This window comes from Oncorhynchus clarkii, chromosome 23, assembly GCF_045791955.1.
Source record: "Oncorhynchus clarkii lewisi isolate Uvic-CL-2024 chromosome 23, UVic_Ocla_1.0, whole genome shotgun sequence".
Taxonomy (NCBI): domain Eukaryota; kingdom Metazoa; phylum Chordata; class Actinopteri; order Salmoniformes; family Salmonidae; genus Oncorhynchus; species Oncorhynchus clarkii.
The window spans coordinates 47,180,691-47,194,052 of NC_092169.1; the positions used below are offsets into that span (position 1 = coordinate 47,180,691).

General features: G+C 44.1%; 2 protein-coding genes across 2 annotated transcripts in view; both read right to left on the reverse strand.

Annotated features, from left to right (window-relative positions):
- The window catches only part of LOC139381458 (integrin alpha-9-like), a 145,372-nt gene extending 139,625 nt beyond the window's left edge, over window positions 1-5,747 (reverse strand). The window contains exons 1-2 of the mRNA XM_071125006.1: window positions 5,366-5,747; window positions 1,989-2,116 (exon numbers count right to left, since the gene is read on the reverse strand). Coding sequence (XP_070981107.1) covers window positions 1,989-2,116; window positions 5,366-5,553 — 316 coding nt within the window. The 5' untranslated portion in view covers window positions 5,554-5,747. The remainder of the gene's footprint in view (window positions 1-1,988; window positions 2,117-5,365) is intronic.
- A 3,609-nt stretch (window positions 5,748-9,356) lies between these two features.
- Window positions 9,357-13,362, reverse strand: part of LOC139381406 (golgin subfamily A member 4-like) — a 55,794-nt gene continuing 51,788 nt past the window's right edge. Inside the window, exons 21-22 of the mRNA XM_071124907.1 lie at window positions 12,667-12,753; window positions 9,357-9,535 (exon numbers count right to left, since the gene is read on the reverse strand). Coding sequence (XP_070981008.1) covers window positions 9,521-9,535; window positions 12,667-12,753 — 102 coding nt within the window. The 3' untranslated portion in view covers window positions 9,357-9,520. The remainder of the gene's footprint in view (window positions 9,536-12,666; window positions 12,754-13,362) is intronic.

The following is a 13,362-nucleotide window of genomic DNA, read 5'->3' on the forward strand; positions in this document are numbered from 1 at the left end:
GACATAGAGAGACCAGAGAGACAGAGGGGGAGACACAGAGAGACCAGAGAGACAGAGGGGGAGACACAGAGGGGGAGACACAGAGAGATCAGAGAGACAGAGGGGGAGACACAGAGACAGAGGGGGAGACACAGAGGGGGAGACACAGAGAGACCAGAGAGACAGAGGGGGAGACATAGAGAGACCAGAGAGACAGAGGGGGAGACACAGAGAGACCAGATAGATAGAGGGGGAGACACAGAGTGGGAGACACAGAGAGACCAGAGAGACAGAGGGGGAGACACAGAGGGGGAGACACAGAGAGACCAGAGAGACAGAGGGGGAGACACAGAGACAGAGGGGGAGACACAGAGGGGGAGACACAGAGAGACCAGAGAGACAGAGGGGGAGACACAGAGGGGGAGGGGGAGACACAGAGGGGGAGACACAGAGAGACCAGAGAGACAGAGGGGGAGACACAGAGAGACCAGAGAGACAGAGGGGGAGACACAGAGGGGGAGACACAGAGAGACCAGAGAGACAGAGGGGGAGACACAGAGACAGAGGGGGAGACACAGAGGGGGAGACACAGAGAGACCAGAGAGACAGAGGGGGAGACACAGAGGGGGAGACATAGAGAGACCAGAGAGACAGAGGGGGAGACACAGAGGGGGAGACACAGAGAGACCAGAGAGACCGAGGGGGAGAAACAGAGAGACCAGAGAGACAGAGGGGGAGATAAAGAGAGACCAGAGAGACCGAGGGGGAGACACAGAAAGACCAGAGAGATAAAGGGGGAGACACAGAGAGACCAGAGAGACAGAGGGGGAGACACAGAGAGACCAGAGAGACAGAGGGGGAGACACAGAGAGACCAGAGAGACAGAGGGGGAGACACAGAGAGACCAGAGAGACAGAGGGGGAGACATAGAGGGGGAGACACAGAGAGACCAGAGGGGGAGAGGGGGGGACACAGAGAGACAGAGGGGGAGACACAGAGGGGGAGACACTGCAACAAGGCCCCAAGTTTGTCCTGACACTTTGTTTTAATAACGTATAAGACATACGTTATTAAACAAAGTGTCAGGACAAACTTGGGTGACAGTGAGGAGTAAGTAGGGTTTCTATTAAACCAACATAAACCTTCTCTCTCGACCACAAGAAAAGGAACTGCAGGAAATGTCTTTGGCTCAAACTTTCTGGCACCTCGACAATATTATGTTAAATGGGGCATGAAGTACGTGAAACAGCTTTTTCCTGCAATCTATAGCCAAAATCACTATGCATAAAATTCTATGTAAAAAAGCATGGAAGATTGTTAAACAAGCAACACTAACTTGCTTGGTAGCTAGTTATAAGGTTGGGAGATAGATTCCCTATCTAGCTGGCAAGCTTAAAACTACTTCATAATATTGCTGGTCCAGTCAGTGTTCCCCCTTCACAAAATACAGCAGACAGATGTTTTTATAAATAATTATGATCAAATTTGGGTTTAGAAATTAAGTTTAGTAATTAATTGAAAAATCTGAAATCTGAAAAATTATAAAACAAGACAAATCTGAGGGGGCACATGCCTTTGTGTCCTACTGGCATGATGCCTGGTCCTAGGGTTAGTATAATGTGTGGTTGTTCAGTGGTTCTCCATAAGGCTCTGGTCCTAGGGTGAGTATAATGTGTGGTTGTTCAGTGGTTCTCCGTAAGGCTCTGGTCCTAGGGTGAGTATAATGTGTGGTTGTTCAGTGGTTCTCCGTAAGGCTCTGGTCCTAGGGTGAGTATAATGTGTGGTTGTTCAGTGGTTCTCCGTAAGGCTCTGGTCCTAGGGTGAGTATAATGTGTGGTTGTTCAGTGGTTCTCCGTAAGGCTCTGGTCCTAGGGTGAGTATAATGTGTGGTTGTTCAGTGGTTCTCCGTAAGGCTCTGGTCCTAGGGTGAGTATAATGTGTGGTTGTTCAGTGGTTCTCCGTAAGGCTCTGGTCCCTGGTGACTGTGTGTTTCATGGTTGAGTACGGACCTCGGCCCAGGTTCATCTCCGTGCAGCGTCTCTCTGGGTTGCTGTGGACACGGCACTTGAACACGGCTCCCGGGGTGTGAAGTGAGCTGCTGTAGGAAGAGTTGGCCTTGGGGGCCCCTACCAGAACCCTGTAGACAGAAAGAAACATAGTGTAAACTTTACACATCCGGTCACAGCAGTCAGTCACATAATTAAGAAGAAGAAGAGTTGGCCTTGGGCCCCTACCAACACCCCGTAGACAGAGACAACGGGCCCCTACCAACACCCCGTAGACAGAGACAACGGGCCCCTACCAACACCCCATAGACAGAGACAACGGGCGCCCACCAGCACCCCGTAGACAGAGACAACGGGCCCCTACCAGCACCCCGTAGACAGAGACAAGGGCCCCTACCAGCACCCCGTAGACAGAGACAACGGGCCCCTACCAGCACCCCGTAGACAGAGACAATGGGCCCCTACCAGCACCTCGTAGACAGAGACAAGTGGAAGGGACACAGTTATTATTAAAGAACACCACAGTGTCAAACAGTCATGATGTCACACAGTGAAGAAGGAAAAGCATTTCGCTACACCCGCAATAACATCTGCTAAATATGTGTATGTGACCAATAACATCTGTTAAATACGTGTCTGTGACCAATAACATCTGTTAAATATGTGTATGTGACCAATAACATCTGTTAAATATGTGTCTGTGACCAATAACATCTGTTAAATATGTGCATGTGACCAATAACATCTGTTAAATATGTGTCTGTGACCAATAACATCTGTTAAATATGTGCATGTGACCAATAACATCTGCTAAATATGTGCATGTGACCAATAACATCTGTTAAATATGTGTCTGTGACCAATAACATCTGCTAAATATGTGCATGTGACCAATAACATCTGTTAAATATGTGTCTGTGACCAATAACATCTGTTAAATATGTGTCTGTGACCAATAACATCTGTTAAATATGTGCATGTGACCAATAACATCTGCTAAATATGTGCATGTGACCAATAACATCTGTTAAATATGTGCATGTGACCAATAACATCTGTTAAATATGTGCATGTGACCAATAACATCTGTTAAATATGTGCATGTGACCAATAACATCTGTTAAATATGTGCATGTGACCAATAACATCTGTTAAATATGTGCATGTGACCAATAACATCTGTTAAATATGTGTCTGTGACCAATAACATCTGTTAAATATGTGCATGTGACCAATAACATCTGCTAAATATGTGCATGTGACCAATAACATCTGTTAAATATGTGTCTGTGACCAATAACATCTGTTAAATATGTGTCTGTGACCAATAACATCTGTTAAATATGTGCATGTGACCAATAACATCTGTTAAATACGTGTCTGTGACCAATAACATCTGTTAAATATGTGCATGTGACCAATAACATCTGTTAAATATGTGTCTGTGACCAATAACATCTGTTAAATATGTGTCTGTGACCAATAACATCTGCTAAATATGTGCATGTGACCAATAACATCTGCTAAATATGTGTATGTGACCAATAACATCTGCTTTGATGAGAAGAGCAAGTGAAAACCACCTTGAAGGATGGGAGTCACCCGGCATCAAGGACAAGTGTCAACAACACACATCCTGTCTCAATGAAGTGGCATAATGGCATCTCATAATCGTCTTCATCAGGCCCACTGTAGCACAGAGTAATTCCCACATGTTCAATACAAGTATCATAGCCTATATTCAGGCTGGAACCGGGGTAAAACACAATTCACAATTCCACCCCTGGATGGACACTCAGTGTACAAAACATTAGGAACACCTCTTTCCATTCAATAGACTGACCAGGTGAATCCAGGTGAAAACTATGATCCCTTATTAATATCACCTGTTAAATCCACTTCAACTCAATATTAGGAAGGTGTTCCTAATGTTTGGTACACTCAGTGCATAAGGCATCAGCAGACGGGACTCATGACAATGAAGACAATGGTGGGTGTTGTGACATCTATGGGACATGATCACTTAACCTTAGGCTGGAATCTGGGACAGGTCAGCTAGGCTGCTACATGCTGGAACCTGGGACAGGTCAGCTAGGCTGCTACATGTTGGAATCTGGGACAGGTCAACTAGGCTGCTACATGTTGGAATCTGGGACAGGTCAGCTAGGCTGCTGCATGCTGGAATCTGGGACAGGTCAGCTAGGCTGCTACATGTTGGAATCTGGGACAGGTCAACTAGGCTGCTACATGCTGGAATCTGGGACAGGTCAGCTAGGCTGCTGCATGCTGGAATCTGGGACAGGTCAGCTAGGCTGCTACATGCTGGAACCTGGGACAGGTCAGCTAGGCTGCTACATGTTGGAATCTGTGACAGGTCAACTAGGCTGCTACATGCTGGAATCTGGGACAGGTCAGCTAGGCTGCTGCATGCTGGAATCTGGGACAAGTCAACTAGGCTGCTGCATGCTGGAATCTGGAACAGGTCAACTAGGCTGCTACATGCTGGAATCTGGGACAGGTCAGCTAGGCTGCTGCATGCTGGAATCTGGGACAAGTCAACTAGGCTGCTGCATGCTGGAATCTGGGACAGGTCAACTAGGCTGCTGCATGCTGGAATCTGGGACAGGTCAACTATGCTGCTGCATGCTGGAATCTGGGACAGGTCAACTAGGCTGCTGCATGCTGGAATCTGGGACAGGTCAACTAGGCTGCTACATGCTGGAATCTGGGACAGGTCAACTAGGCTGCTGCATGCTGGAATCTGGGACAGGTCAGCTAGGCTGCTACATGCTGGAATCTGGGACAGGTCAGCTAGGCTGCTACATGCTGGAATCGAGGACAGGTCAGCTAGGCTTCTACATGCTGGAATATGGGACAGGTCAGCTAGGCTGCTACATGCTGGAATATGGGACAGGTCAGCTAGGCTGCTACATGCTGGAATTTGGGACAGGTCAGCTAGGCTGCTACAGAACAACGGTCCAAAAGAAACCAAACAACACTGCACATCAATCGAACTGTTGACATAATTAAGACAATATTGTCGCCGTCATATAAATCAACTGTTTTTCTAAAGAAGAGAAAGGCTTTTACGCACAGTCAAATGAGACAGTCTATTGATTTCGAATATTTTACTTATTTACTTTGTGATTTTGTAGGCGACAGCTCACATCATTTGGCTATTCTTCAACATATGCAAGCAGGTTACACAGCGTGCCCAAAAGTGAATAGCCGAAATACACTCCATAAGAATTGCGCAACAACCAAACCCTGCCATTAATGGTCAAGCAAGGGAGGATACATAAGTGCATAAACAGTCGGGACTGTAATTGCTATAAGATAAGTAATGGCCTTGATAGGCCTCTCGATAGCTTGAGACTCACCAGCGCGTATTGTCGTGATAGTGCTCCAGAACAGAGTATCCAAAGAAACTCGAGTCAGGTCCACGGAACACAACAGCATGTTTTAAGTCAATGTTGTAGGAGTGAACTACAGAAACAGACAAATACACGCAGAGAACATCCAAAAGGCTCCTCTTCTGATTCAGAACATGACCCATCCTTTGGCGCATCCTTGAGAGGAACAACACTATGGGAGAAGTATATAAAACAAAACAAAGCCCTTCAAGGTTTCAGTGCTACAGAAAAAGTTACAAAAACCAACAGTTCTGAGTACTTTCTGAAGTCTAGCACTATGAACACGGAAAAAACGACAGGGGTAGTGGATCGAGAATAAAAAATAACGGTCCGTTGAAAAGTGACGATCTCGTCAGCTGCTCTGCAGACTGTGAATCTGAAGAACTGGTGTCTGTCTCCAGCACGGAGTTGCTTGCGGTGGTGATAAGTGCGGTCATGGCAGAAGGCGAATTTATCAATGGGTTCGCGGCTCAAGCGTCACATTTCACCAAATAACCCGCCTCGCGCTTCCAACTTTTACGAACGACGATGCCCTCTGTCGTTTGGTATGGGGAGCGAGTCAAGGGCCAAAGACGAATGGCCTGTTGATGGCCAATCCAATTTGTTATTGGCTGCTGACGTTTGATATGTGTCTTCATTACTTGTTCAACGCTTCCTTGTAAATTGAAATCTGCAATAAAATACTAATGCTTGGTTCAGTTTCCCTGGCCATTCCCTGCTAAAACGTTAGCATTTGGGAAACCATGGTTTGCTGTCACACCTTGTCCATAAAATGCTTATCGGGTAAGGAAACCAATATGTATTGTAACGACCCTGGGTTTATACGCGCGGATATCGACTCTGCCGCTCGAGCATGCTTTTGCGGCACAGTCGATAGCGCGCTCGACTTCGGGCTAGAAGGTCGAGGGTTCGAGACCTGCTCCCTGCCTGTTTCATTACATTGGTGTCAGAAGTGATCGGACCTTGCATCCACGAAAGTGCGTGTGCTTGTCTGGTGAGCGCATTCCAATAAGACGTGGAGTCGCTAGCTAGCGCGAGGATGCGCTCTTTGAAAGGAGGGAGTAGTGTAACGACCCTGGCTTTATAAACGAGGATATCGACTCTGCTGCTGGAGCATGCTTTTGCTGCACAGTTGATAGCGCGCTGGAGTTCGGGCTAGAAGGTCGAGGGTTCGAGATCTGCTCCCTGCTGTTTCATTACAGTATTTTGAACTTTGGGTAAATCTATCCCTTTAACAAGGACCTAATTCCTTGAGTTAAATGAAATGTAACAGTCAACATAGATTACTGCTATTGTGCTATTCTGCCAAAGTAATTACTGAGTAAAAAGGCTCTTATTAAATCTTACCCATTTCTAATACAGATGTTACTCATTTCCAAACCTGAAAATGTGTTATGAAACAGATTTCCCTCATTTCCTCTGTCAGTTTGCAAAACAGTTCTATTAATACTTATATGCTTCCTGAAGTGAAATGTCCTGTTTTGATTAGAGCTGGTGTTATTCTGTTCCCTCCGTACAGTTAGAAAACACCCAGGTGATCACTTCATCATCCTCAGAAGCTTTCATCTTGTCATACAGATCAAAAAGGTGGAAACACCTCTTTCTGAAACACCCCAATAGGTGACCACCCAGGACAAATTTACAAAATGTCCTACCGAAATACAGCATCTCTTACTGAAATATATCTGGTCATACAAAATTATGAAAGTCATACTTGAATATAGCACATGTACATACTGTAAACAGCATACATATGGTATATTCACTGAGTGGAAAAAACATTAAGAACACCTTCCTAATCATATGGAGTCCACCCCCTTTTGCCCTCAGAAAAGCCTCAATTCGTCAGGGCATGGACTCAACAAGGTGTCGAAAGCGTTCCACATGCTAGTCCATGTTGACTCCAATGCTTCCCAGTTGTGTCAAGTTGGCTGGATGTCCTTTGGGAGGATCATTCTTGATACACATGGGAAAATGTTGAGCGTTAAAAACCCAGCAGCATTGCAGTTCTTGACACAAAGCGGTGAGCCTGGCTCCTACTACCATACCCCATTCAAAGGCAGTTAAGTATTTTATCTTGCCCATTCACCCTCTAAATGGGAACACATACACAATCCATGTCTCAATTGTCTCAAGGTGTAAAAAATATTTCTTAACCGGTCTCCTCCCCTTCATCGTCTCTATGGCAGTCTCTATGGAGATCTGAGGGGGTGCCACAGGGTTCAATTCTTGGGCCGACTCTTCTCTGTATACATCAATGATGTCGCTCTTGCTGCTGGTGAGTCTCTGATCCACATCTACACAGATGACACCATTCTGTATACTTCTGGCCCTTCTTTGGACACGGTGTTAACAACCCTCCAGACAAGTTTCAATGTCATACAACTCTCATTCCGTGTCCCCCAACTGCTCTTAAATGCAAGTAAAAAATAAATGCATGTAACAGTCAACCGATCACTGCCTGCACCTGCCATTCCTCCTTTGGCCGGGTCTCCTTCCAGTTCTCTGCTGCCAATGACTGGAACGAACTACAAAAAATCTTTGAAACTGGAAACACATCTCCCTCACTAGTTTTAAGCACCAGCTGTCAGAGCAGCTCACACATTACTGCACCTGTACATAGCCCATCTATAATTTAGCCCAAACAACTACCTCTTCCCCTACTGTTTTTATTTATTTTGCTCCTTTGCACCCCATTATTTCTACTTTGCACATTCTTCCACTGCAAATCTACCATTCCAGTGCTTTACTTGCTATATTGTATTTACTTTGCCACCATGGCCTTTTTTTGCCTTTACCTCCCTTATCTCACCTCATTTGCTCACATTGTATATATACTTATTTTTCTACTGTATTATTGACTGTACGTTTGTTTTACTCCATGTGTAACTCTGTGTTGTTGTTTGTGTCGAACTGCTTTGCTTTATCTTGGCAAGGTCGCAATATTTTGTAAATGAAAACTTGTTCTCAACTTGCCTACCTGGTTAAATAAAGGGGCAATAAAACATGTCAAAAAATAAATCTACACTGACTGAAGTGGATTTAACAAGTGACATCAATAAGGGATCATAGCTTTCACCTGGACTCACCTGGTCAGTCTGTCATGGAAAGAGCAGGTGATCCTAATGTTATATACATTCAGTTTACACCATTTACAATATTCACATTTCAACAAAGTGAATAATGAGCAGAGGAAGACAGAACATCTGAGTAAATAAAATTGTATTAGCTCGTCTCAAAATGTATTAGCATTGTGCCCTATAGTACAGATTCACTTTGTGTATTTACACTTTACATTATGCTGATTTTATTTTGTCTTCACAAAATATAAAGTAGAAAAGCTGTGGGAAACTAACAAGCCAGGGTGTCTAAGTGGTACAGTTCAGGGACAGGAAGAGACAGTTCAGGGACAGGAAGGTACAGTCAAAGGGTCATCTCATCCATATAAATAGAAAGTAGATTCATATTTAGAATCCCTAGAAATAGTCTACATATTCTATTTCTACGATTCCATCACACAGTCATAAGGAGGAAGTGACCCACAGTAGAAATACAACCAAAACTCTACTGATACAAACAACCTAAAACCATAGATCAACTGAAAAAAAACACAACCAAAGAATCAACTCGAAATCACAATCAACCCAATGATCAACAAAAACTTATTGCACAAGCCATCCGTAAAATAGATATATAATTAACCCAGGAAAAAAAAGAAATAGAAATAGAAAAAGATTTGATTTGAAATATTTTATAATTCATTATTTAAAATTCGTAATTTCATTGTGTGAAATTAGATTGGAAGAAATAGCAACTAGGATGATCCTTACATGGTCTATTTTCTACTTCCCTCGTACCATATCCACACACACACACACACACACACACACACACACACACACACACACACACACACACACACACACACACACACACACACACACACACACACACACACACACACACACACACACACACACACACACACGAGAAGCAAAAGAAAGGACAGAAAAGTAGAAGGGCTAGATCTGGTCCACAGTGATGCAGCAGTCTGCAGTCCTTCAGCAGCAGTTAAGTCCATCTCCATCCTTAAAGTACCAGCACCATCCTGATACCTGACCCTCATCGTAGCCAGGGCTGAAACAACAGGGAGAAGAAAGATACAGGATTACATTAACTGCACAAACAGTAATATAAACTCAGTAAAAAAAGAAAACGGTCCTCTTTCAGGACCCTGTCTTTTAAAGATATGTAAAAATCCAAATAACTTCACAGATCTTCATTGTAAAGGGTTTAAACACTGTTTCCCATGCTTGTTCAATAAACCATAAACAATTAATGAACATATACCTGTGGAACGGTCATTAAGACACTAACAGCTTACAGACGGTAGGCAATTAAGGTCACAGTTATGAAAACTTAGGACACTAAAGAGGCCTTTCTACTGACTCTGAAAAACACCAAAAGAAAGCTGCCCAGGGTCCCTGCTCATCTGCGTGAACGTGCCTTAGGCATGCTGCAAGGAGGCATGAGGACTGCAGATGTGGTTTTGTCTCACCAGGGGTGATGGTTGGATTTGCGTTTATCGTCGAAGGAATGAGCGTTACAGAGGCCTGTACTCTGGAGCGGGACCGATTTGGAGGTGGAGGGTCCGTCATGGTCTGGGGCGGTGTGTCACAGCATCATCGGACTGAGCTTATTGTTATTGCAGGCAATCTCAACGCTGTGCGTTACAGGGAAGGCATCCTCGTCCCTCATGTGTTACCCTTCCTGCAGGCTCATCCTGACATGACCCTCCAGCATGACAATGCCACCAGCAATACTGCTCATTCTGTGTGTGACTTCCTGCAAGACAGGAATGTCAGTGTTCTGCCTTGTCCAGCGAAGAGCCTGGATCTCAATCCCATTGAGTACATCTGTGACCTGTTGGATTGGAGGGTGAAGGCTAGGGCCATTCTCCCCCATAAATGTCCAGGAACTTGCAGGTGCCTTGGTGGAAGAGTGGGGTAACATCTCACAGCAATAACTGGCAAATCTGGTGCAGTCCATGGGGAGGAGATGCACTGCAGTACTTAATGCAGCTAGTGGCCACACCAGATACTGACTGTTACTTTTGATTTTGACCCCCATTTGTTCAGGGACACATTATTCAATTTCTGTTAGTCACATGTCTGTGGAACTTCTTCAGTTTATGTATCTTATGTTCATAAACATATGTACACATTAAGGTTGCTGAAAATAAACTCAGTTGACAGTGAGAGGACGTTTCATTTTTTGATGAGTTTACTACTTTGACTGGTAAGTTGCTTAAAGAACAGAAGAACAAATATCAACCCCCATCTGACCTAAAACACCGTTTTGACTGCACTAAAGCCAGATCTAATATATTGTATGCTTGTACACAGTGCTTACCAATATACCTCAATACTGTAACAGACAAGAGATAAGACATGTCTTCCCCCTCCACGTTCCCATTGCTGTAACTGATACTGTAGTCAGAACAAAGTGCTCTACATGGTTATTGTTGTTTAAGATGCTGATGATCTGGAAGAGATGATCAATATACACTGCATTCGGAAAGTATTCAGACCCCTTCCCTTTTCCACATTTTGTTAAATTACAGCGTTATTCTAAAAGTGATGAAATACATTTTTTCCTCATCAATCTACAAACACTACCCCATAATGACAAAAGCAAAACCAAAAAAACAGATACCTTATGTAAGTATTCAGACCCTTTACTATGAGACTCGAAATTGAGCTCAGGTGCATCCTGTTTCCATTGATCATCCTTGAGATGTTTCTACAACTTGATTGGAATCCACCTGTGGTAAATTCAATTGATTGGACATGATTTGGAAAGACACACACCTGTCTATATAAGGTCCCACAGTTGACAGTGCATGTCAGGGCAAAAACCAAGCCATGAGGCCGAAGGAATTGTCCGTAGAGCTCAACGACAGGACTGTGTCGAGTAACAGATCTGGGGAAAGGTACCAAAACATTTCTGCAGCATTGAAGGTCCTCAAGAACACAGCAGCATTCATCCTTCTTAAATGGAAGAAGTTAGTAACCAACAAGTCTCTTCCTAGAGCTGGATGCCCGACCAAACTGAGCAATCGGGGGAGAAGGGCCTTGGTCAGGGAGGTGACCAAGAACCCAATGGACACTCTGACAGAGCTCCAAAGTTCCTCTGTGGAGATGGGAGAACATTCCAGAAGGACAACCACCTCTGCAGCACTCCACCAATCAGGACATTCTGGTAGTGGCCAGACAGAAGCCACTCCTTAGTAAAAGGCACATGACAGCCTGTTGGAGTTTGCCAAAAAGCACCTAAAGACTCTCAGACCATAAGAAACAAGATTCTCTGGTCTGATGAAAGCAAGATTGAACTCTATGGCCTGAATGACAAGCGTCTGGAGGAAACCTGGCACCATCCCTATGGTGAAGCATGGTGATGGCAGCATCATGCTGTGGGGATAATTTTCAGTGGCAGGGACTGGGAGACTAGTCAGGATCGAGGGAAAGATGAACGGAGCATTGTACAGAGAGATCCTTCATGAAAACCTGCTCCAGAGTGCTCAGGACTAAATTCAAAGAGTTCAATCTTGCTTTTCAATGTAAATACATTTAAACTGGGTCAAAGGTTCACCTACTAACAGGACAACAACCTTAAGCACACAGCCAAGACAAGGAGTGGTTTTGGGACAAGTCTGAGTGTCCCAGCTAGAGCCCAGACTTGAACCCAATCTAACATTTCTGGAGAGACCTGAAAATAGCTGTGCAGCAACACTCCCCATCCAACCTGACAGAGCTTGAGAGGATCTGCAGAGAAAAAAGTAAGAAAATCCTCACATACAGGTGTGCCAAGCTTGTAGCGTAATACCCAAGAAGACTCTACGCCGTAATCGCTGACAAAGGTGCTTCAACAAAGTACTGAGTAAAGGGTCTGAAAACTTATGCAAATTTGATATCAGTTTATTTTTATAAAATGTAAAAAATTCTACAAACTGTTTTTGCTTTGTCATTATGGGGTATTGTGTGTAAATTGATGAGGAACGAAAACAATTTAAATACATTTTATAATAAGGCTGAAACATAACAAAATGTGGAAAAAGTTAAGGGGTCTGAATACTTTCCGAATGCACTATAGGCCAAGGTAAAGTCTGTAAGCAATTGCTGACAAAGCACGGACTGTGTGTGAGACTGTGTGTGGTTACATATGGCTCATCGTTAGTAGCTTTACAACAAGGAAGAACAGTTGCTTACAATTGCTTTTGTATCCTCCTTCTCCAGAACCTGCTGAGCTTGGTCTGGTGGGAACTTGAGCATGGAGGTTATGACTTTAGCCATCGTCTGTGGGAGGGAAGAGAAAACACAGAAATTACTTAGCCATATGACAAAGAAAAGTAGGATACATTCAAATAGGCTGTTTTTTTTAAACCTTTTTTTCATTTGAAAAAACCTTAAACTTCAACTTCAAGGTGGGGCTGTGGATGTTAATGATATATGTTGGGAAACTGATGACAGTTTCACAACTGCATTTTTGGAGGCAGTGCTCTCAATGGCATGGTGTTACGTTCACCAGTTTGTGTTGTTGTGGGTTTGTACGCATATTTCAAGAAGTGGCTTCCTGGATTCCTAAAGCACCCGATTGATCGGCCCCATCACTGATTGGAGCTCTGACCCCTCCCTCTCGTCAGGGGATACAGCTGTCTCTTCAATTACAAACTCCTTCTCCAGCTTGATAAAAGCCAGTGTTCCTTTGTCAGAAGAGAGCTTCTTTTTATGTCCTGTGTTGGTCAGTGAAAGTTTTGTTGATATTATTATTTTGTAGCCGCTCCTTCAGAGGTATGTGTATGACAATAGGACGTTCATTTTTCACTTATTCTGTTTCATTGGTTCCCATGGTGGAAGGACCTTGGGAATGTTTAAGCAAGAGGCCTGCGGGCATACATAACCCGT